The following is a 19,476-nucleotide window of genomic DNA, read 5'->3' on the forward strand; positions in this document are numbered from 1 at the left end:
CTCTAGGCCAGGGTGGATTCACTGAGGGGCTTTACCTCTCTTCAGCAGCCTCTTGGCCTTCTTGAGCCTGCCCTCAGTCGCATGCTGGTGTAACTGCCCCGCCAGGGAGCACGGCTCGGCGACATAGCCCAGGCTGGCGGGGCAGCATGGCGGAAGCACTGGGGGCTTCGGCATTGCTCTAGAAAGAGGGAGAGGCAGAAGGGAGGTTACCCGAGCTGGCTGTACTAAAGGGTGGAGGGGCGTCACCCGACAGTGCCGTGTATTTCATACACCCCAGGGTTCCCCTTGGGGTATGCTGGGGATCGGTGCTCTCAATCGGTGGCTTTCTGCCTGTGCTCCTGCCCTTTCTCCCCATTTAAGGGTGGTCGGCCACGTCTGAACAAACTAACCTCTTGGCCACTCTTGGCATGACCCCACACACACACACACCATGCTCTCACCCCACCCCACCCCACCCCCCAGGAGGGTCCCAGTGCTCTCAACCCATTAATCCCTGCCCTGGGGGTCACTCTCCCCCCATGCCGGGGTGGGTGGCCATATTGGAGCAAACCAAACTCTCCTCCATCCTTGGCATGACCACAGTCCCCACAGCCTACGTGTGGGCTAAAGAGCCTCCCCACTGCAGGCGGGGACAGAGTTACCCAGCTAACTCCCTGGGGGTGGGCGTCACTGTTGCCCACTCGCCCCCTTTCAGGTTCGGCGGCCATATTGGTGTGACCCAAACACCCGCCCGCCCACCTGTGGCATGGCCACCGCCCACCCCCATGCCGGGGGAGCGTATCCGTTCACCTGCCCCATGCCCGCCCTAGTGAGGGGGGTGCTCTCGCCCCACCTTGGGCTGGGCGGCCATTTTGGAACGAATGCTGTGGGGTGGGCGGCCATACTGGGGCCAACCGAAGTCTGGCCCCCCTTGGCGGCACTGCGCCCCTCCCCCCTTTGCTACGGCCCAGTCCCTTCCCCCACAGGGTGTGGAAGGCCCCCCCACCCCAGGGGCCAGTCAGCACCTGGGGGGGGCTCTGAGGGAGCACCCCAAGAAATCAATAGGGCAGCAGTGAAATCTGTCACTGCGCATGCGCGCGGCGTAGGGGGGCCACGGGAGGGGGTGGTGCCTGTTGCCGGGGCAGTTCGCCGGCCCCCTGCGCTGTGATTGGCTGAGAGAGCCGCGGTGGGCGGGGCCGGAGTCCGGAGCCCAACGGCCGCCCCGGCGCGAGGAGCTGGAAAAAGGCGCCAAAAGGCGGCTGGGGTCGGGCTCGCGCTGCAGCCGTTGGCGCCTCAGCGCCCCGCCCCCATTGCAGAGGGAGGGGCCCACGGGCGCAACACAGGGGCCGCCCCGCCCCCCCCCCCCACCGCGTCACTGCGGCCCGGCCACGTGCCCCCCCCGTCCCCCCCCCCGCCTTGGGAGCGGCAGAGACTCAAGTCATGTCCGCGTGGGGGGGCTGCGGGGTGGGCTGGGGAGGAGGGGTTTGGGGGCTCAGGGCTGGGGCAGAGGGTTTGGGGTGGGGCGGTGAGGGCTGGGGGCGGGGCTGGGGAGGAGGGGTTTGGGGGCTCAGGGCTGGGGCAGAGGGTTGGGATGTGGGGGGTGAGGGCTGGGGGCAGGGCTGGGGAGGAGGGGTTAGGGGGCTCAGGGCTGGGGCAGAGGGTTGGGGTGGGGCGGTGAGGGCTGGGGGCGGGGCTGGGGAGGAGGGGTTTGGGGGCTCAGGGCTGGGGCAGAGGGTTGGGATGTGGGGGGTGAGGGCTGGGGGCAGGGCTGGGGAGGAGGGGTTTGGGGGCTCAGGGCTGGGGCAGAGGGTTGGGATGTGGGGGGTGAGGGCTGGGGGCAGGGCTGGGGAGGAGGGGTTTGGGGGCTCAGGGCTGGGGCAGAGGGTTGGGATGTGGGGGGTGAGGGCTGGGGGCGGGGCTGGGGAGGAGGGGTTTGGGGGCTCAGGGCTGAGGCAGAGGGTTGGGGTGTGGGGGGGGTGCAGGCTGTGGGGTGGGCTGGGGAGGAGGGGTTTGGGGGGCTCAGGGCTGGGGCAGAGGGTTGGGATGTGGGGGGTGAGGGCTGGGGGCAGGGCTGGGGAGGAGGGGTTTGGGGGGCTCAGGGCTGGGGCAGAGGGTTGGGATGTGGGGGGTGAGGGCTGGGGGCGGGGCTGGGGAGGAGGGGTTTGGGGGGCTCAGGGCTGGGGCAGAGGGTTGGGATGTGGGGGGGCGGGCTGTGGGGTGGGCTGGGGAGGAGGGGTTTGGGGGCTCAGGGCTGGGGCAGAGGGTTTGGGGTGGGGCGGTGAGGGCTGGGGAGGAGGGGTTTGGGGGGCTCAGGGCTGGGGCAGAGGGTTGGGGTGTGGGGGGGGTGCAGGCTGTGGGGTGGGCTGGGGAGGAGGGGTTAGGGGGCTCAGGGCTGGGGCAGAGGGTTGGGGTGGGGGGGTGAGGGCTGGGGAGGACGGGTTTGGGGGGCTCAGGGCTGGGGCAGAGGGTTTGGGGTGGGGCGGTGAGGGCTGGGGGCGGGGCTGGGGAGGAGGGGTTTGGGGGGCTCAGGGCTGGGGCAGAGGGTTGGGATGTGGGGGGTGAGGGCTGGGGGCAGGGCTGGGGAGGAGGGGTTTGGGGGGCTCAGGGCTGGGGCAGAGGGTTGGGATGTGGGGGGGCGGGCTGTGGGGCGGGGCTGGGGAGGAGGGGTTTGGGGGCTCAGGGCTGGGGCAGAGGGTTTGGGGTGGGGGTTGAGGGCTGTGGGGTGGGCTGGGGAGGAGGGGTTTGGGGGGCTCAGGGCTGGGGCAGAGGGTTGGGATGTGGGGGGTGAGGGCTGGGGGCAGGGCTGGGGAGGAGGGGTTTGGGGGGCTCAGGGCTGGGGCAGAGGGTTGGGATGTGGGGGGGCGGGCTGTGGGGTGGGCTGGGGAGGAGGGGTTTGGGGGCTCAGGGCTGGGGCAGAGGGTTTGGGGTGGGGCGGTGAGGGCTGGGGAGGAGGGGTTTGGGGGGCTCAGGGCTGGGGCAGAGGGTTGGGGTGTGGGGGGGGTGCAGGCTGTGGGGTGGGCTGGGGAGGAGGGGTTAGGGGGCTCAGGGCTGGGGCAGAGGGTTGGGGTGGGGGGGTGAGGGCTGGGGAGGACGGGTTTGGGGGGCTCAGGGCTGGGGCAGAGGGTTTGGGGTGGGGCGGTGAGGGCTGGGGGCGGGGCTGGGGAGGAGGGGTTTGGGGGGCTCAGGGCTGGGGCAGAGGGTTGGGATGTGGGGGGTGAGGGCTGGGGGCAGGGCTGGGGAGGAGGGGTTTGGGGGGCTCAGGGCTGGGGCAGAGGGTTGGGATGTGGGGGGGCGGGCTGTGGGGTGGGCTGGGGAGGAGGGGTTTGGGGGCTCAGGGCTGGGGCAGAGGGTTTGGGGTGGGGCGGTGAGGGCTGGGGGCGGGGCTGGGGAGGAGGGGTTTGGGGGGCTCAGGGCTGGGGCAGAGGGTTGGGATGTGGGGGGTGAGGGCTGGGGGCAGGGCTGGGGAGGAGGGGTGGGGGGGCTCAGGGCTGGGGCAGAGGGTTGGGGTGCGGGCTGGGGGCAGGGCTGCGGTGAGGGGTTCGAGGGGTGGGGGGTCCCACCGGAAAAGGCAGGGGTCTGAGGCGGGTAGGGCAGTGCCCTGGCACGAATGGGTGGGGGCACTAGGACCCTGCGGCGGCAGTGGACGCTGGGAGCTAGCAGAGCGGAGGCAGTGGGGAGCTGCAGGGACTGCCCGGGCCCGGGGATGCATGTGGGGGCAGCAAGTGGGGGCTGGGGCACCAGGCAGGGCCAGGGGAGAGACCTGGCCCCAAATATTGGTGGTGCTGGGCCCCCAATATTGCTGGATCCCAGGCACCAGGGGCCCATAGAACTCGCCGCCCCTGCCAGCCCCTCTATCACCCAGTCGTGGGGGGGTTTGTCCCATCATGCCTTTGGGGCAGCTGCTCATGGGGGCATGGCACAAGCACGGTATCCCCTAGTGGGGCTTATCAGAGTCCCCGGGCAATGCTCTGGAACTGCTCCCCACAAAGCCAGTCAGGACTCTGGGGAGCCTCCTCTCCCTCGGAGCAGACTGTCTTCAGGGCAAGAAGCTCACACGGCTTCACCTCCTGGGTCTCTCCTGGGAGCATTCAGCATCTGCCCCTCCGTGCGCTTCCCACAGCGAGTCCGCCCAGGCGGGGTCCTGGGGAAGTCAGAGGGTCCTGCACCCCCCACTTCGCAGTCACACGTGACTCTCAGCCAGCCAGTAACACAGAGGTTTATGAGATCACAGGAACACAATCTAAAACAGAGCTTGTAGGGACAGAGAACAGGACCCCTCAGCTGGGTCCATTCTGGGGGGCAGGTGTAGAACTGATGAATGAAATTGTTTTTAATTGTTCACTTTATTAATGTAACTTCATAAGCAAAGTTTTATGAATGAAACAATATTCATTCATAAAACCAGTTACCCCAATAACTGGCTAATTAACAGTTAAGATGCTTGTTAAGAGCCATAGCTGTTCAGTCAGCTGCCTTTGTAAGTTTCACTATCAATCCAATTCCTGCTTAAATCACTGAGACTTGCACTGTTTCAGTATTGGAACTTCTGTTCACCATTTATTACACTTGCCTACAGGGTAACTTCTGTTCACTGTTTGCCATAAGGACTGGGAATGGCTGAGCCATTACAAACATTGACTCTATCTCCCCTTGTAAGTATTCTCACACTTCTTATCAAACTGTCTGTACTCGGCTAGCTTGATTATCACTTCAAAAGTTTTTTTTCTCTTACTTAATTGGCCTCTCAGAGTTGGTAAGACAACTCCCACCTGTTCATGCTCTCTGTATGTGTGTATATATATCTCCTCAATAGATGTTCCATTCTATATGCATCCGAAGAAGTGGGCTGTAGTCCACAAAAGCTTATGCTCTAATAAATTTGTTAGTCTCTAAGGTGCCACAAGTACTCCTGTTCTTTTTGCGGATACAGACTAACACGGCTGCTACTCTGAAACCTGTTTGCCATATTGTAATTCAAACCCCATTTTAAAACGCTTACTCCATTTTGTAAGGGCTTGCTGCAACCTTCATTTTTGCAAACCCTGCTGTAATCTTATTAGTTTAGGTTAGATGTGTGAATGAGGGATGTATGGATGGTGGAATCAACCTCCAGCCCCAGCCTGTCCTGATTAAATAGAGTTCAAACACCAACGGCTGAAGATGCAGACAAGAGCCCTAACAAAGTAAGAAGAATCCAACCTAAAAAGAAAAGGTGCAATAGAAGGAAGATCAAAGCCAGGTCCCAGGCTGAAAGTCATGTCTGCAATTGAGGGGTGATCAATCACCAGACCCAGAGGCAGCGTGACACAGCAAGACCTCTATGTTTCAGAGTAGCAGCCGTGTTAGTCTGTATCCGCAAAAAGAAGAACAGGAGTACTTGTGGCACCTTAGAGACTAACAAATTTATTAGAGCATAAGCTTTCGTGGACTACAGCCCACTTCTTCGGATGCATATAGAATGGAACATATAATGAGGAGATATATATACACACATACAGAGAGCATGAACAGGTGGGAGTTGTCTTACCAACTCTGAGGGGCCAATTAAGTAAGAGGAAAAAAAAATTTTGAAGTGATAATCAAGATAGCCCAGTACAAGACCTAGAGACTCTGGATTCAAACTAAAGCCTACAAAAAGGATGGGTGAGATGGAAAACTTTGGAGGAGGGTAACATTCTGCTGCCAACATGGAAGGGCATCGGTGCGCTCGACAGAGACCCAGCTCGTCCGTGTGCCCAGCTTTCCTGGCCAGTTACCGCCACGAGCTACGAACCCAAGCTGCAAACTCAAGCCACAGACTCAAGCAGGACTGGTAACTATGCAGCAGCTGCAGAACATCTGATTGTGTGTGTGTGTGTGTGTAGGTATTAGGTATAATGTGTGTGTATTAGGATTCAAATATTAGTTATTGGTCATTGTGACGAACTGGGACTGTTCTTGCTGGGGTGTGTGAATGCTGACAGGGGAGTGTGACTAGGATGGTCTGCATCGGGGGATGGGAGTCTGCCCCAGGGAACATACCTGAGCTTGTAACATGAGAACCCAGGAGGGGGTTGGAGGCCAGGTGACTCCGGGGCCCGGGAAACTGAACAAAGGCTGTGGGAGGGGTCGCTGAAAGCAGAGGGCTGGAAGCAGGCTGGAGAGATGGCTGGGAGGCAGAGATGGCTCTGACCCCCCAAGGGGGGTGGGCTGGCATGCCCTGGGACCCCAAGCTGGACCTAACTGAGGGGGGCCCCGTTGTCTGTGCCTGCAAGACCTGTCTTGGACTGTATTCCTGTCATCCAAATAAACCTTCTGCTTTACTGGCTGGCTGAGAATCATGGTGAATCGCAGGAAGCCGGGGGTGCAGGGCCCTGAGTCCCCCAATACTCCGTGACAACTGGTGGTAGCGGTGGGATCTACTGCACCCCGTGGACGGCGCTTCCTGCAGTAAGTGACTGGGGAGCAGTAAAACGAAGGGGGATTGACGGGGACCAGGCGTGCTGAAGAGTGAGAGAGAGACGGTTATTACCCCTGGGAGTGTGTGACCAGCGAGAAGGACTTTTGCAGTAACAGGGTCCCCCGGGGGGATCGCAGCGAGTGGTTCCAGGGGCGGAGGAGTCTGCAGCTCGACCCTGGCAGAGAGGCGGTGACCTCGAGAAGGGCTGGCACACTAGGGGGCCCCCTGGGAACTGTGGGGAGCTGTGAGCACACAGGCCGGTGAGTGGCCAGCAGGAAGATGTATGCCAAGCGGCTTAAGAGCGACCTGGTGGAGCTGTGCAAGCAGAGGCGGCTGCGCATTGGGAGCCTCACCAAAGAACAGCTCATTGCCCGGCTGGAGGAGGAAGATCGCGCGAATGAACTGATCCCTGTGTCTCAGGGAAGCAGCCTGGCAAATGCAGCGCAGGCACCAGTGTCTGTCCCAGCTGGGAGTGGTCAGCCGGCTGCTGAGGGCTTCCCAAGACCCCTCCTTCCTATGCCTAGGGGAAGGGTGGGGAGGAGCCCAGCAAATACCGAAGGCGCTGTGACCCCCCCCCCCGGCCAGCAGGGGACCCTCCCGGCGAAGCCCGCCGGCCAGCAGAGGATCCTCCCGGCGACGCTCGGCATCCGTGGAGCGGAATTGGCTGGAATGGGAGAAAGAGCTAAAACTGAGAGAGCTGGAGGATCGTGAACAACAGAGACAGCATGAACGGGAGGAGAAAGAGAGACAGCATCAGCGTGAACGGGAGGAGAAAGAGAGACAGCATCAGCGTGAACGGGAGGAGAAAGAGAGACAGCATCAGCGTGAAGAGAGACAGCGTCAGCATGAACGGGAGGAGAAAGAGAGACAGCGTCAGCATGAACGGGAGGAGAATGAGAGACAGCGTCAGCATGAAGAGAGACAGAGACAGGAGAATGAGAGACAGCGTCAGCATGACCTGGAACTGGCGAGATTGAAGGGCAGCGAACCCCCGGCTGCGGTGAGTGAGGGGGGACCCAGGACTGCACGGAGCTTTGATAAGTGCATCATGGCCCCATACAAGGTGGGGGAGGACATGGATGACTTCCTGGAGGCCTTTGAGACGGCCTGCGAGCTGCACCGGGTTGATCCCACGGACAGACTCCGGGTCCTTACCCCCTTACTGGACCCCAAAGCCGTGGCATTGTACCGCCAACTGGGAGAGGCAGAGAAAGGGGACTACGAACTATTCAAAAAGGCCCTGCTACGAGAGTTTGGGCTGACTCCTGAGATGTACCGGGAAAGGTTCCGGAGTCAAGATAAAACCCCTGAGATCTCATATCTGCAACTAGCCGCCCGCATGGAAAGATACGCCAGCAAGTGGGCTGGTGGGGCCCAGACGAAGGAGGACCTGATTAAACTGCTGGTACTGGAGCAACTGTATGAGCGGTGCCCATCCGACCTGAGGCTGTGGTTGGTGGACAGAAAGCCAGAGAACCCGCGACACGCCGGGCAGCTGGCTGATGAGTTTGTAAAGAGCCGGTCAGGAGATAGAAGGGAGGAGTCCCAAAGGAACAGTCCCACCGCAACGCAGAGAGAGAGTCACCATGGGACCTCCCCGTGGGAAAATACAGAAAAACCCCATCAGAGGGGAGCATCCGGCATCAGGACCATCCGACCTACTCAAGGGGACCCATGGGACATGGGCTGCTACCACTGTGGCCAAAAGGGCCACATACGGGCCCAGTGCCCCAGGCTCAGGGACAGACTGAGCAGACCGAACCCACAGAGGGTTGACTGGGTAGAGACCCAGCTGGGTGAGAGGCAGCATTCCCAGGGAAGGGGGGCTGGCAGAGTACCACCTGCTAAGGAGGGAGGAGAGCTCCAGGCCAGCTCCTCTGGGGGGCTGGATGCCCCAGACTCAGGGTTTTTGGTTTATACGGTGGGCGCGGGGCTGTCCCTCCGGAGAGAGTACCTTGTTCCCCTGGAGGTGGATGGGAGGAAGGTCGATGGATACTGGGATACGGGCGCAGAGGTGACGCTAGCCCGGCCCGAGGTGGTGGCCCCAGATCAGGTGGTGCCCAACACCTACCTGACACGGACGGGGGTGGGCGGAACACCAGTCAAAGTGCCCGTGGCAAGGGTACACCTGAAGTGGGGGGCCAAGGAGGGCCGCAAGGATGTGGGGGTACACCCGTATTTGCCCACTGAGGTATTGATGGGGGGGGACCTGGAGAACTGGCCAAGCAGCCCCCAAAGGGCACTGGTTGTGACCCGCAGTCAGAGCCGGCGAGGGGCACTGCGCCCTGGCCTTGGGGGGGGTGCCTTGCCTGAGGCGCAGGACCCTAACCTGGTGGGGAGGGAACACCCAGAGATACGGCTCAGGGAGGCGGCAGCTTCAGACCCAGCAGGCGAGAAAGAGCAGGTGGCCATCCCTGTCCCAGCAGCTGAGTTCCAGGCCGAGTTGCAGAGAGATCCCTCCTTGCGGAAGATAAGGGACCTGGCCGACCTCAATGCGGTACAGACCATGGGACGAGGTGGCCGGAAAAGGTTCCTGTGGGAGAAGGGGTTCCTGTACCGAGAATGGGCTCCCCCAGGGGAAATGGAGTCAGGGGGGATCAGGAGGCAGCTGGTGGTACCCCAGAAGTATCGCCGCCAGCTGCTGTGCCGGGCCCATGACATTCCCCTCTCAGGGCACCAGGGAACCTGGCGTACCCAGCAGAGGCTGCTACGGAGCTTTTACTGGCCTGGGGTCTTTGTTACTGTCCGACAGTACTGCGGATCCTGTGACCCCTGTCAGAGGGGGAGGAAGGCCTGGGACAAGGGGAAAACAGCTTTAGGACCCTTGCCCAGCATAAAGGATCCTTTCCGGAGGGTGGCCAAGGTTAAAAGGGCGGCTCTAAACCAAGAGAGCCCAAAGCACAAACCTCCAGACTGGAGCGCTGGGAGAAAACCACAGCCCAGTTGGAACCCCAGAGGTATGGGGGTGGGAAAAGGGCACAGGCCACATAAACCTTCCCACATGCGAACTGCGAGTGCCATCAAGCACCCCCGACCTAAGGGGGGGCGTGAAACTGAAGGGGCCTGGTGTAATTCCCACCAAGGAACTGGAGGGATGCGGGGGCATCCATGGGAACGGGAGTAGGTTCGAACTTCCCCAGGTCACTGGCTAAAGTGACCGTGCTCAGTTCGGTCTCGAAGGGGGGAGAGATGTGACGAATTGGGTCTGTTCTTGCTGGGGTGTGGGAATGCTGACAGGGGAGTGTGACTAGGATGGTCTGCATCGGAGGATGGGAGTCGGCCCGAGGGAACATACCTGAGCTTGTAACATGAGAACCCAGGAGGGGGTTGGAGGTCAGGTGACTCCGGGGCCCGGGAAACTGAACAAAGGCTGTGGGAGGGGTCGCTGAAAGCAGAGTGCTGGAAGCAGGCTGGAGAGATGGCTGGGAGGCAGAGATGGCTCTGACCCCCCAAGGGGGGTGGGCTGGCATGCCCTGGGACCCCAAGCTGGACCTAACTGAGGGGGGCCCTGTTGTCTGTGCCTGCAAGACCTGTCTTGGACTGTATTCCTGTCATCCAAATAAACCTTCTGCTTTACTGGCTGGCTGAGAGTCATGGTGAATCGCAGGAAGCCGGGGGTGCAGGGCCCTGAGTCCCCCAATACTCCGTGACAGTCATAAATCAAATTATCATAACAAATGTGGCATCTTTATCTTGTCCCCTTTAATAAGATCCTGCTAGTTTTTATTGGTATAACACAGGGAGGCCAGAGCCCTGTCTGGGCTCCCCTCCATTTCCCCAGCCAGCTCCAAACTGAGACTCTCCAGCCCCTCCTCTGGCCTTTATCTCTTTCCCTGGCCAGGAGGTCACCTGATCTTTGTTCTCCAACACCTTCAGCTGGCACCTTTGCCGGGGAGGGGCCCAGGCCATCAGGAGACAGGGTGTCGCCCATTCTCTGTGCAGACAGGATCACAGGGGCCCACTTGGGCTCTGCAACAATCACACCCCCTGATCTCCCCACCTAGATACCTAAGAACTGCAAAGGGGAAACTGAGGCACCCACACAGTATTCAGAGACAACATTAAGACCATTCCCACTTTGTTACAGGGGCCAAGCCATTCACACCCTCACTGCCAGCACATGCCTGCCTGGCCCCGAGCCCTGGGCTAGCCACTCACGCCAGCGCCATGCTATGCAACCAGATACTAGACCAGGGGTCGGCAACCTTTCAGAAGCCGTGCGCCGAGTCTTCATTTATTCACTCTGATTTAAGGTTTCCCGTGCCAGTCATACATTTTAACGTTTTTAGAAGGTCTCTTTCTATACGTCTATAGTATAGAACTAAACTATTGTTGTATGTAAAATAAATAAGGATTTTAAAATGTTGAAGAAGCTTCATTTAAAATTAAATTAAAATGCAGAGCCCCCCGGACCGGTGGCCAGGACCCGGGCAGTGTGAGTGCCACTGAAAATCAGCTCGTGTGCCGCCTTCGGCACGTGCCATAGGTTGCCTACCCCTGCCCTAGGGTGACCAGATGTTCCAATTTTATAGGGACAGTCCCGATGTTTGAGGCTTTTTCTTATATAGGCTCCTATTACCCCCCCACCCCCGCCCCAATTTTTCCCACTTGCTGTCCGGTCACCCCAAGACACCCCCACGTCCTGGGCTGCAGGGAGGGACAGCACTGGCTGCCCAGACGGACAGTCTGGCGGCACTAGCTTGGCATGGAGGAGTCACGCCGTAGAGAAGCAGGCGAGGGGACAGCGAGCGTGCCCTGTGCCGCCCGCTCATCTCACTGACATGCTCCCGCCGGATTACTGCGGCTTGGCAGCGGGTTCGCTCCTGGAGCGGCTCATGTCAAAGCTGCCAGGGGCCGAGGGGCTTTATCCAGGCTGGGAAACGAGCCGGACATCGGTCAGGCTCAGAGTCGTTGGCATGGGTGGGTGCCTCCCGCAGGGGCTCACATGTCACCCAGTTGGGGGATAGAGAGATGGCGCTGTACAGGGATCGGGTTTTAAATCCAGGCTCCCCATGCCAATCTGAACCCTGGACCCCAGCCGCTGGCCCAGGGTTAGCGCGAGCGAGGGCTTAGCAGACGTGCTGCTGCCAAGCGCTCGAGAGCGGAGGACTTGGCACCAGGCCCAGAGCAGGACGTGCCAGCCACGCCCGCACATGACGGGGCCAGCTCAAGCCACCCCCAGCTCCCAGAGCCCCCTGCGCAGCTCCCCCCGGGTCGCTGTCAGCAGCTGGGCTGGGGCAGCAGGGCAGAGTCAAAGTGTCTGAACGCAGCAGCTGCCCGCAGGGAAAAATGAAAGTGGCCCTGCACCCTGGGGGGATCAAGGCTGAGGATAGGGAGGGAACGGGGCTGCCAGGGCCGCTTTCGCTTTCCCTTCGCCTCGGCCCGGCTGGGAACAGGATCGGCACAGCACGGCAGCCGAGCAGTTCGGGGTGCAGCCGCAGGGACACCGCCCCGGTGCTGATGAGAGAGCACCGGCTGCCCCATGAGTGAGTTGGGGGTGGGACCCGGGGTCTTTCCCCTCTAGGGGGCGCCAGCTCAGATCCAGCCACAGGGCAGGGAGCTCGGGACAGGGTGGGAATGGGGCTGGTACTGGGTTATGCTCACCCCTCTCCTCTCCCCCCACAGGCCGCACGGTCGCTCTCCTGCTCCTCACCCAGATCAGCTCCCAGTGGGGGCTGAGAACAGGTACGTACAGCTCGCCCCACCGTGGGGACCCTGGACACAGCCCTCTCCCCCTCGCCCCGCTGTGGGGACCCCGGACGCAGCCCTCTCCCCCTCGCCCCACCGTGGGGACCCCGGACGCGGCCTTCCCCCCCTCGCCCCGCCGTGGGGACCCCTGGACGCGGCCTTCCCCCCCTTGCCCCGCCGTGGGGACCCTGGACGCGGCCCTCACCCCCTCGCCCCGCCGTGGGGACCCCGGACGTGGCCTTCCCCCCCTCGCCCCGCCGTGGGGACCCCTGGACGCGGCCCTCACCCCCTCACTCAGCCCTGGGGACCCCCGGACACGGCTGTCACCCCCTCGCCCAGCCGTGGGGACCCCGGACGCAGCCCTCCCCCGATCCCCCCGCCGTAGTCCTCCCCCGCTCACACCCGGACACAGCCCTCCCCCGCCGTGGGTACCGCCGAACACAGCCCTCCCCGGCTTACCCCACTGTGGGGACCCCCGGATGCAGCCCTTCCCCCCTCCCCCCGCCGTCGGGACCCCTGACGCAGCCCTCCCCCCCCCCCGCCTCAGGGACCCCCAGACTCAGCCCTCGCCTCTCTCATTGCAGACGAGCTACCTGTGCTGCTGCCCGCGACCTCGAAGGCCGTGCTGGGGGGCACAGCGCTGCTGAACTGCACCTACCCGCCCGCGGCGGACCTGATCCTGTACTGGACCCGGCTGGGTCCGGACAGCGAGAGGAACGTCTACACCTACAACAGAGGGGAACACCTGGTCTCACATGAGGACCTTGCCTATCAGGGCCGGACCACTGTCCCAGCTGGGCAGCCCGGGCGCGGGGACGGGGCCCTCCGGCTACACAACGTGACGCTGGCTGACGAGGGCAGGTACCGGTGCCGGGTAAAGAGCAACCGCGGCATGGGCATAGCAGAGACGGAGCTACGGCTCATAGGTAAATGGGACACAGGGCCTGGCCCCTCCACGGGTGGGGAATGGCCCCTCTCAGGGGTGCTGGCTCTGATCTGGCCCCATGTCGGGGACCTGGCTGGCTCACAGGAGTGGGAAATGGAGCACGGGGTCTTTCCCCTCTCGGGGGCGCTGTCTTCAATACAACGCGTATAGGAACAGCCACAGGTCAGATCAATGGTGTGACGAACTGGGCCTGTTCTCACTGTGGTCTGTAAATGCTGACAGGAAAGTGTGGCTAAATAGTCTGCATTGGGGAATGGGAGACAGCCCGAGGGCGCATACCTAAGTGTGTAACACGAGAACCCAGGGAGGGGTTGAAGGCCAGGTGACTCCTTAGCCCGGGAAACTGAACAAAGGCTGTGGGAGGGGTCGCTGAAGCCAGAGTGTGGGAAGCAGGCTGGAGAGATGGCTGGGGGGCAGAGATGGCTCTGACCTCCCAAGGGGGGCTGGGACCCCAAGATGGACCAAACTGAGGGGGTCCCTGTTGTCTGTGCCTGCAAGACCTGTCTTGGACTGTATTCCTGTCATCCAAATAAACCTTCTGCTTTACTGGCTGGCTGAGAGTCATGGTAAATCGCAGGAAACCGGGGGTGCAGGGCCCCGAGTCCCCCAATACTCCGTAACAACTGGTGGCAGCGGCGGGATCTACTGCACCCCGTGGACGGCGCTTCCTGCAGTAAGTGACTGGGAAGCAGTAAAACGAAGGGGGATTAACGGGGACCAGGCGCGCTGAAGAGTGAAAAAGAGACGGTTATTACCCCTGGGAGTGTGTGACCAGCAAAAAGAACTTTTGCAGTAACAGGGTCCCCCGGGGGGATCGCAGCGAGTGGTCCCAGGGGCGGAGGAGTCTGCAGCTCGACCCTGGCAGAGAGGCGGTGACCTCGAGAAGGGCTGGCACACTAGGGGGCCCCCTGGGAACTGTGGGGAGCTGTGAGCACACAGGCCGGTGAGTGGCCAGCAGGAAGATGTATGCCAAGCGGCTTAAGAGCGACCTGGTGGAGCTGTGCAAGCAGAGGCGGCTGCGCATTGGGAGGCTCACCAAAGAACAGCTCATTGCCCAGCTGGAGGCGGAAGATCGCGCGAATGAACTGATCCCTGTGTCTCAGGGAAGCAGCCTGGCAAATGCAGCGCAGGCACCAGTGTCTGTCCCAGCTGGGAGTGGTCAGCCGGCTGCTGAGGGCTTCCCGAGACCCCTCCTTCCTATGCCTAGGGGAAGGGTGGGGAGGAGCCCAGCAAATACCGAAGGCACCGTGACCCCCCCCGGCCAGCAGGGGACCCTCCCGGCGCTCGCCGGCCAGCAGAGGATCCTCCCGGCGACGTTCGGCATCCGGGGAGCGGAATTGGCTGGAATGGGAGAAAGAGCTAAAACTGAGGGAGCTGGAGGATCGTGAACAACAGAGACAGCATGAAGAGAGACAGCGTCAGCGTGAACGGGAGGAGAAAGAGAGACAGCATCAGTGTGAAGAGAGACAGCGTCAGCAGGAACGGGAGGAGAATGAGAGACAGAGACAGGAAAATGAGAGACAGCGTCAGCATGACCTGGAACTGGCAAGATTGAAGGGCAGCGAACCCCCGGCTGCGGTGAGTGAGGGGGAACCCAGGACTGCACGGAGCTTTGATAAGTGCATCATGGCCCCATACAAGGAGGGGGAGGACATGGATGACTTCCTGGAGGCCTTTGAGACGGCCTGCGAGCTGCACCGGGTTGATCCCGCGGACAGACTCCAGGTCCTTACCCCCTTACTGGACCCCAAATCCGTGGCATTGTACCGCCAACTGGGAGAGGCAGAGAAAGGGGACTACGAACTATTCAAAAAGGCCCTGCTACGAGAGTTTGGGCTGACTCCTGAGATGTACCGGGAAAGGTTCCGGAGTCAAGATAAAACCCCTGAGATCTCATATCTGCAACTAGCCGCCCGCATGGAGAGATACGCCAGCAAGTGGGCTGGTGGGGCCCAGACGAAGGAGGACCTGATTAAACTGCTGGTACTGGAGCAACTGTATGAGCGGTGCCCATCCAACCTGAGGCTGTGGTTGGTGGACAGAAAGCCAGAGACCCCGCGACACGCCGGGCAGCTGGCCGATGAGTTTGTAAAGAGCCGGTCAGGAGACAAAAGGGAGGAGTCCCAAAGGAACAGTCCCACCACAACGCAAAGAGAGAGTCACCATGGGACCTCCCCATGGGAAAATACAGAAAAAAACCATCAGAGGGGAGCATCCGGCATCAGGACCATCCAACCTACTCAAGGGGACCCATGGGACATGGGCTGCTACCACTGTGGCCAAAAGGGCCACATACGGGCCCAGTGCCCTAGGCTCAGGAACAGACTGAGCAGACCGAACCCACAGAGGGTTAACTGGGTAGAGACCCAGCCCGGCGAGAGGCAGCATTCCCAGGGAAGGGGGGCTGGCAGAGTACCACCTGCTAAGGAGGGAGGAGAGCTCCAGGCCAGCTCCTCTAGGGGGCTAGATGCCCCAGACTCAGGGTTTTTGGTTTATACGGTGGGCGCGGGGCTGTCCCTCCGGAGAGAGTACCTTGTTCCCCTGGAGGTGGATGGGAGGAAGGTCAATGGATACTGGGATACGGGCGCAGAGGTGACGCTAGCCCGGCCCGAGGTGGTGGCCCCAGATCAGGTGGTGCCCAACACCTACCTGACCCTGACGGGGGTGGGCGGGAGCCCAGTCAAAGTGCCCGTGGCAAGGGTACACCTGAAGTGGGGGGCCAAGGAGGGCCCCAAGAATGTGGGGGTACACCCGTATTTGCCCACTGAGGTATTGATGGGGGGGGACCTGGAAAACTGGCCAAGCAACCCCCAAAAGGCACTGGTTGTGACCCGCAGTCAGAGCCGGCGAGGGGCACTGCGCCCTGGCCTTGGGGGGGGTGCCTTGTCTAAGGCACAGGACCCTAACCTGGTGGGGAGGGAACGCCCAGGGACACGGCTCAGGGAGGCTGCAGCTTCAGGCCCAGCGGGCGAGGAAGAGCAGGTGGCCATCCCTGTCCCAGCTGCTAAGTTCCAGGCCGAGTTACAGAGAGACCCCTCCTTGCGGAAGATAAGGGACCTGGCCGACCTCAGTGCGGTACAGACCATGGGACAAGGTGGCCGGAAAAGGTTCCTGTGGGAGAAGGGGTTCCTGTACCGAGAATGGGCTCCCCCGGGGGAAATGGAGTCAGGGGGGATCAGGAGGCAGCTGGTGGTACCCCAGAAGTATCGCTGCCAGCTGCTGTGCCGGGCCCATGACATTCCCCTCTCAGGGCACCAGGGAACCTGGCGTACCCAGCAGAGGCTGCTACGGAGCTTTTACTGGCCTGGGGTCTTTGTTACTGTCCGACAGTACTGCCGATCCTGTGACCCCTGTCAGAGGGGGAGGAAGGCCTGGGACAAGGGGAAAACAGCTTTAGGACCCTTGCCCAGCATAAAGGATCCTTTCCAGAGGGTGGCCAAGGTTAAAAGGGCGGCTCTAAACCAAGAGAGCCCAAAGCACAGACCTCCAGACTGGAGCGCTGGGAGAAGACCACAGCCCAGTTGGAGCCCCAGAGGTATGGGGGTGGGGAAAGGGCACAGGCCGCATAAACCTTCCCACATGAGAACTGCGAGTGCCATCAAGCACCCCGACCTAAGGGGGGGCGTGAAACTGGAGGGGCCTGGTGTAATTCTCACCAAGGAATGGGAGGGATGCGGGGGCATCCATGGGAACGGGGGTAGGTTCGAACTTCCCCAGGTCACTGGCTAAAGTGACCCTGCTCAGTTCGGTCTCGAAGGGGGGAGAGATGTGACGAACTGGGCCTGTTCTCACTGTGGTCTGTGAATGCTGACAGGGAAGTGTGGCTAAATAGTCTGCATTGGGGAATGGGAGACAGCCCGAGGGCGCATACCTAAGTGTGTAACACGAGAACCCAGGGAGGGGATGAAGGCCAGGTGACTCCTTAGCCCGGGAAACTGAACAAAGGCTGTGGGAGGGGTCGCTGAAGCCAGAGTGTGGGAAGCAGGCTGGAGAGATGGCTGGGGGGCAGAGATGGCTCTGACCTCCCAAGGGGGGCTGGGACCCCAAGATGGACCAAACTGAGGGGGTCCCTGTTGTCTGTGCCTGCAAGACCTGTCTTGGACTGTATTCCTGTCATCCAAATAAACCTTCTGCTTTACTGGCTGGCTGAGAGTCATGGTAAATCGCAGGAAACCGGGGGTGCAGGGCCCCGAGTCCCCCAATACTCCGTAACAAATGGTCCATCGAGCCCAGTATCCTCTGTGACCGTGGCCAATGCCAGGCACTTCAGAGAAATGAACAGCACAGGCAGTTATCGTGTGTCCATTCCCTCTCGCCCACTCCCGTCCCTGCTTCCAGCAGGCAGAGGCTACGGCCGCTCAGAGCAGGGGGTTGTGTCCTGACCCATCCTCCAGGAACTTGGCTAGTTCTTTGTTGAGCCCTGTTATAGCCTTGGCCTTCACAACATCCCCCTGGCACCGAGTTCCCCAGACTGTCCGGGCGTTGGGGGAAGAAATACTTCCTTTGTTTGTTTCAAACCTGCTGCCAACTAATGTCATTGGGTGACCCCTAGTTCTTGTGTTATGAGGAGGAGTAAACAACACTTCCTTATCTACTTTCTCCGCACCCGTCATGATTTTATAGACCTCAATCGTATCTCCCCTTAGCCGTCTCTTTGCCAAGCTGAACAGTCCCAGTCTTATTAATCTCTCCTCACACGGCAGCCATTCCATGCCCCTAATCATTTCTGTTCCCTTTTCTGTCCCTGTTCCGATTCCAGTCTGTCTGGTTGGAGATGGGGGTCCCCTGTCTTATTATCTCTCCCTTTCCTAATGATGCCCAACCCTGGTCGCTGTTTTGACTGCGGCTGGACACTGAGTGGATGTTCTCAGGGAACTCTCCGCAGTACCGCCAAGATCTCTCAAACCCCGTCCTTTTCACGTGGCTCTTTCCCACAGGCCTCTATCATCTATCCTGGCTCCAGCCCCAGCTCTGCTCCCCCTCCCTGCAGAACGTGACACTCACCTGCCTCGCAGAGGGCGGCTATCCCCTCGCCACCGTCACCATCCACGACAGCACTGGCAGGGACTACGGGGCTGGGACACGAGCTGCCAAGGACCCCCAAGGGCTGTATAGCACCGCCCATACAGCTGATGTGCCCTGCTCCCCCACCGCCAGCTACACCTGCACCGTCAACACCACCCTCCACCAGCAGAACCTCACCGGGACGCTTGGCCTGGAAGGTGAGGACCCAGGACTCTGGGGGGCAGATGGGGGTCGAGGCAGCCTGGCCTGCTAGGCCGGACCCTGCCACTCACTTGGCCATGGTTTTGTCTCCCCAGAGCCGCAGCCAGCATGGAAGGGCTGGGCCGGTGTTGGCGTTGGTATTGGCATGGGCGTGGCGGTGGTAGTGCTGGGGAGCGGAGCACTCTGGGTAAGCACCTGCCCCACTCCTGACTCACTCCCACGGCACTCTGGAGGCCCCACACGCTCACCCTGGCCTTGTCTTTCCTTCCTACAGGCTGGGCACCAGAGGAGGAAGGTGAGATAGTGGGCAGGGGGGAGGGGTACTGAGATGGGGCCATATTCCATTCCCACCCCACCCCCGAGCCAGCCAGTCCCTGCCCTGGGGCCGGATGGGAGCTGGCACCCCCTGGAGGGGAACGGCCCCGTATTCCATCCCTCGAACCAGCCAGTCCCTGCCCTGGGGCCGGATGGGAGCTGGCACCCCCTGGAGGGGAACGGCCCCGTATTCCATCCCTCGAACCAGCCAGTCCCTGCCCCATGGCCAGATGGGAGCTGGCACCCCCTGGAGGGGAACAGCCCCGTATTCCATCCCTCGAACCAGCCAGTCCCTGCCCTGGGGCCGGATGGGAGCTGGCACCCCCTGGAGGGGAACGGCCCCGTATTCCATCCCTCGAACCAGCCAGTCCCTGCCCCATGGCCAGATGGGAGCTGGCACCCCCTGGAGGGGAACGGCCCCGTATTCCATCCCTCGAACCAGCCAGTCCCTGCCCTGGGGCCAGATGGGAGCTGGCGCACCCTGGAGGGGAACGGCCCCAGCTGTCGCTCTCAGGAAGGCAGGGCCATGACCCTCTCTGTGTTGCTCTGACAGGGGCAGAGGCACCAGGGACCCAGCCCCCCACGGGAGGCGGACCCAGCCCGGGAAGAGGCCCTGTTGGAGGGCACCGGCCCCACCTGCACAAGGAGGGGGGACCTACCAGACATCCTCCAGGAGCCACCCCCACCCAGCAAACATCTCACACCGCACCCGTCGGTCACTGAGCCCTGCCCCACACCTCACCCTGGGCCCAGCAGTGCCTAGCAGCCCCCTGCGGCTCGGGGCGGCCGCAGTGCTGGGAGCCAGGACGCCTGGGTTCACCTCCTGACGGCCTGAGACGGTTTCCCCCTTCAATGGGTTGGAGCTTCGCTCGGCATCACTACC

The 19,476-nt window shown here is 61.6% G+C and overlaps 1 protein-coding gene across 3 annotated transcripts; it reads left to right on the forward strand.

Moving 5' to 3' along the window:
- The first annotated feature begins 11,633 nt into the window (after positions 1 to 11,633).
- On the forward strand, positions 11,634 to 19,471 carry LOC128836433 (butyrophilin-like protein 10). 3 transcript variants are annotated; one of them, XM_054026713.1, is made up of 7 exons: positions 11,634 to 11,904; positions 12,044 to 12,103; positions 12,691 to 13,032; positions 17,990 to 18,274; positions 18,374 to 18,465; positions 18,553 to 18,573; positions 19,147 to 19,471. In XM_054026713.1, the coding sequence occupies exons 1-7, from the start codon at positions 11,901 to 11,903 to the stop codon at positions 19,354 to 19,356; spliced, it is 1,014 nt and encodes a 337-aa protein (XP_053882688.1). In that variant the 5' UTR covers positions 11,634 to 11,900; the 3' UTR covers positions 19,357 to 19,471. The 3 variants fall into 3 exon arrangements, with proteins under 3 accessions (XP_053882688.1, XP_053882687.1, XP_053882689.1); XM_054026712.1 differs by having other exon boundaries at positions 18,374 to 18,573; XM_054026714.1 differs by lacking the exon at positions 18,553 to 18,573.
- The last annotated feature ends 5 nt before the right edge of the window (positions 19,472 to 19,476 follow it).

Source organism: Malaclemys terrapin, chromosome 4 (genome assembly GCF_027887155.1).
Source record: "Malaclemys terrapin pileata isolate rMalTer1 chromosome 4, rMalTer1.hap1, whole genome shotgun sequence".
Lineage (NCBI taxonomy): Eukaryota > Metazoa > Chordata > Testudines > Emydidae > Malaclemys > Malaclemys terrapin.

Excerpts from the sequence above, each read along its gene's own strand:
- LOC128836433 (XM_054026712.1), top strand. Across the intron at positions 12,104-12,690 it reads CCAGTGGGGGCTGAGAACAG|ACGAGCTACCTGTGCTGCTG; the intron begins GTACGTACAGCT and ends CTCTCATTGCAG. Across the intron at positions 13,033-17,989 it reads GACGGAGCTACGGCTCATAG|GCCTCTATCATCTATCCTGG; the intron begins GTAAATGGGACA and ends TCTTTCCCACAG.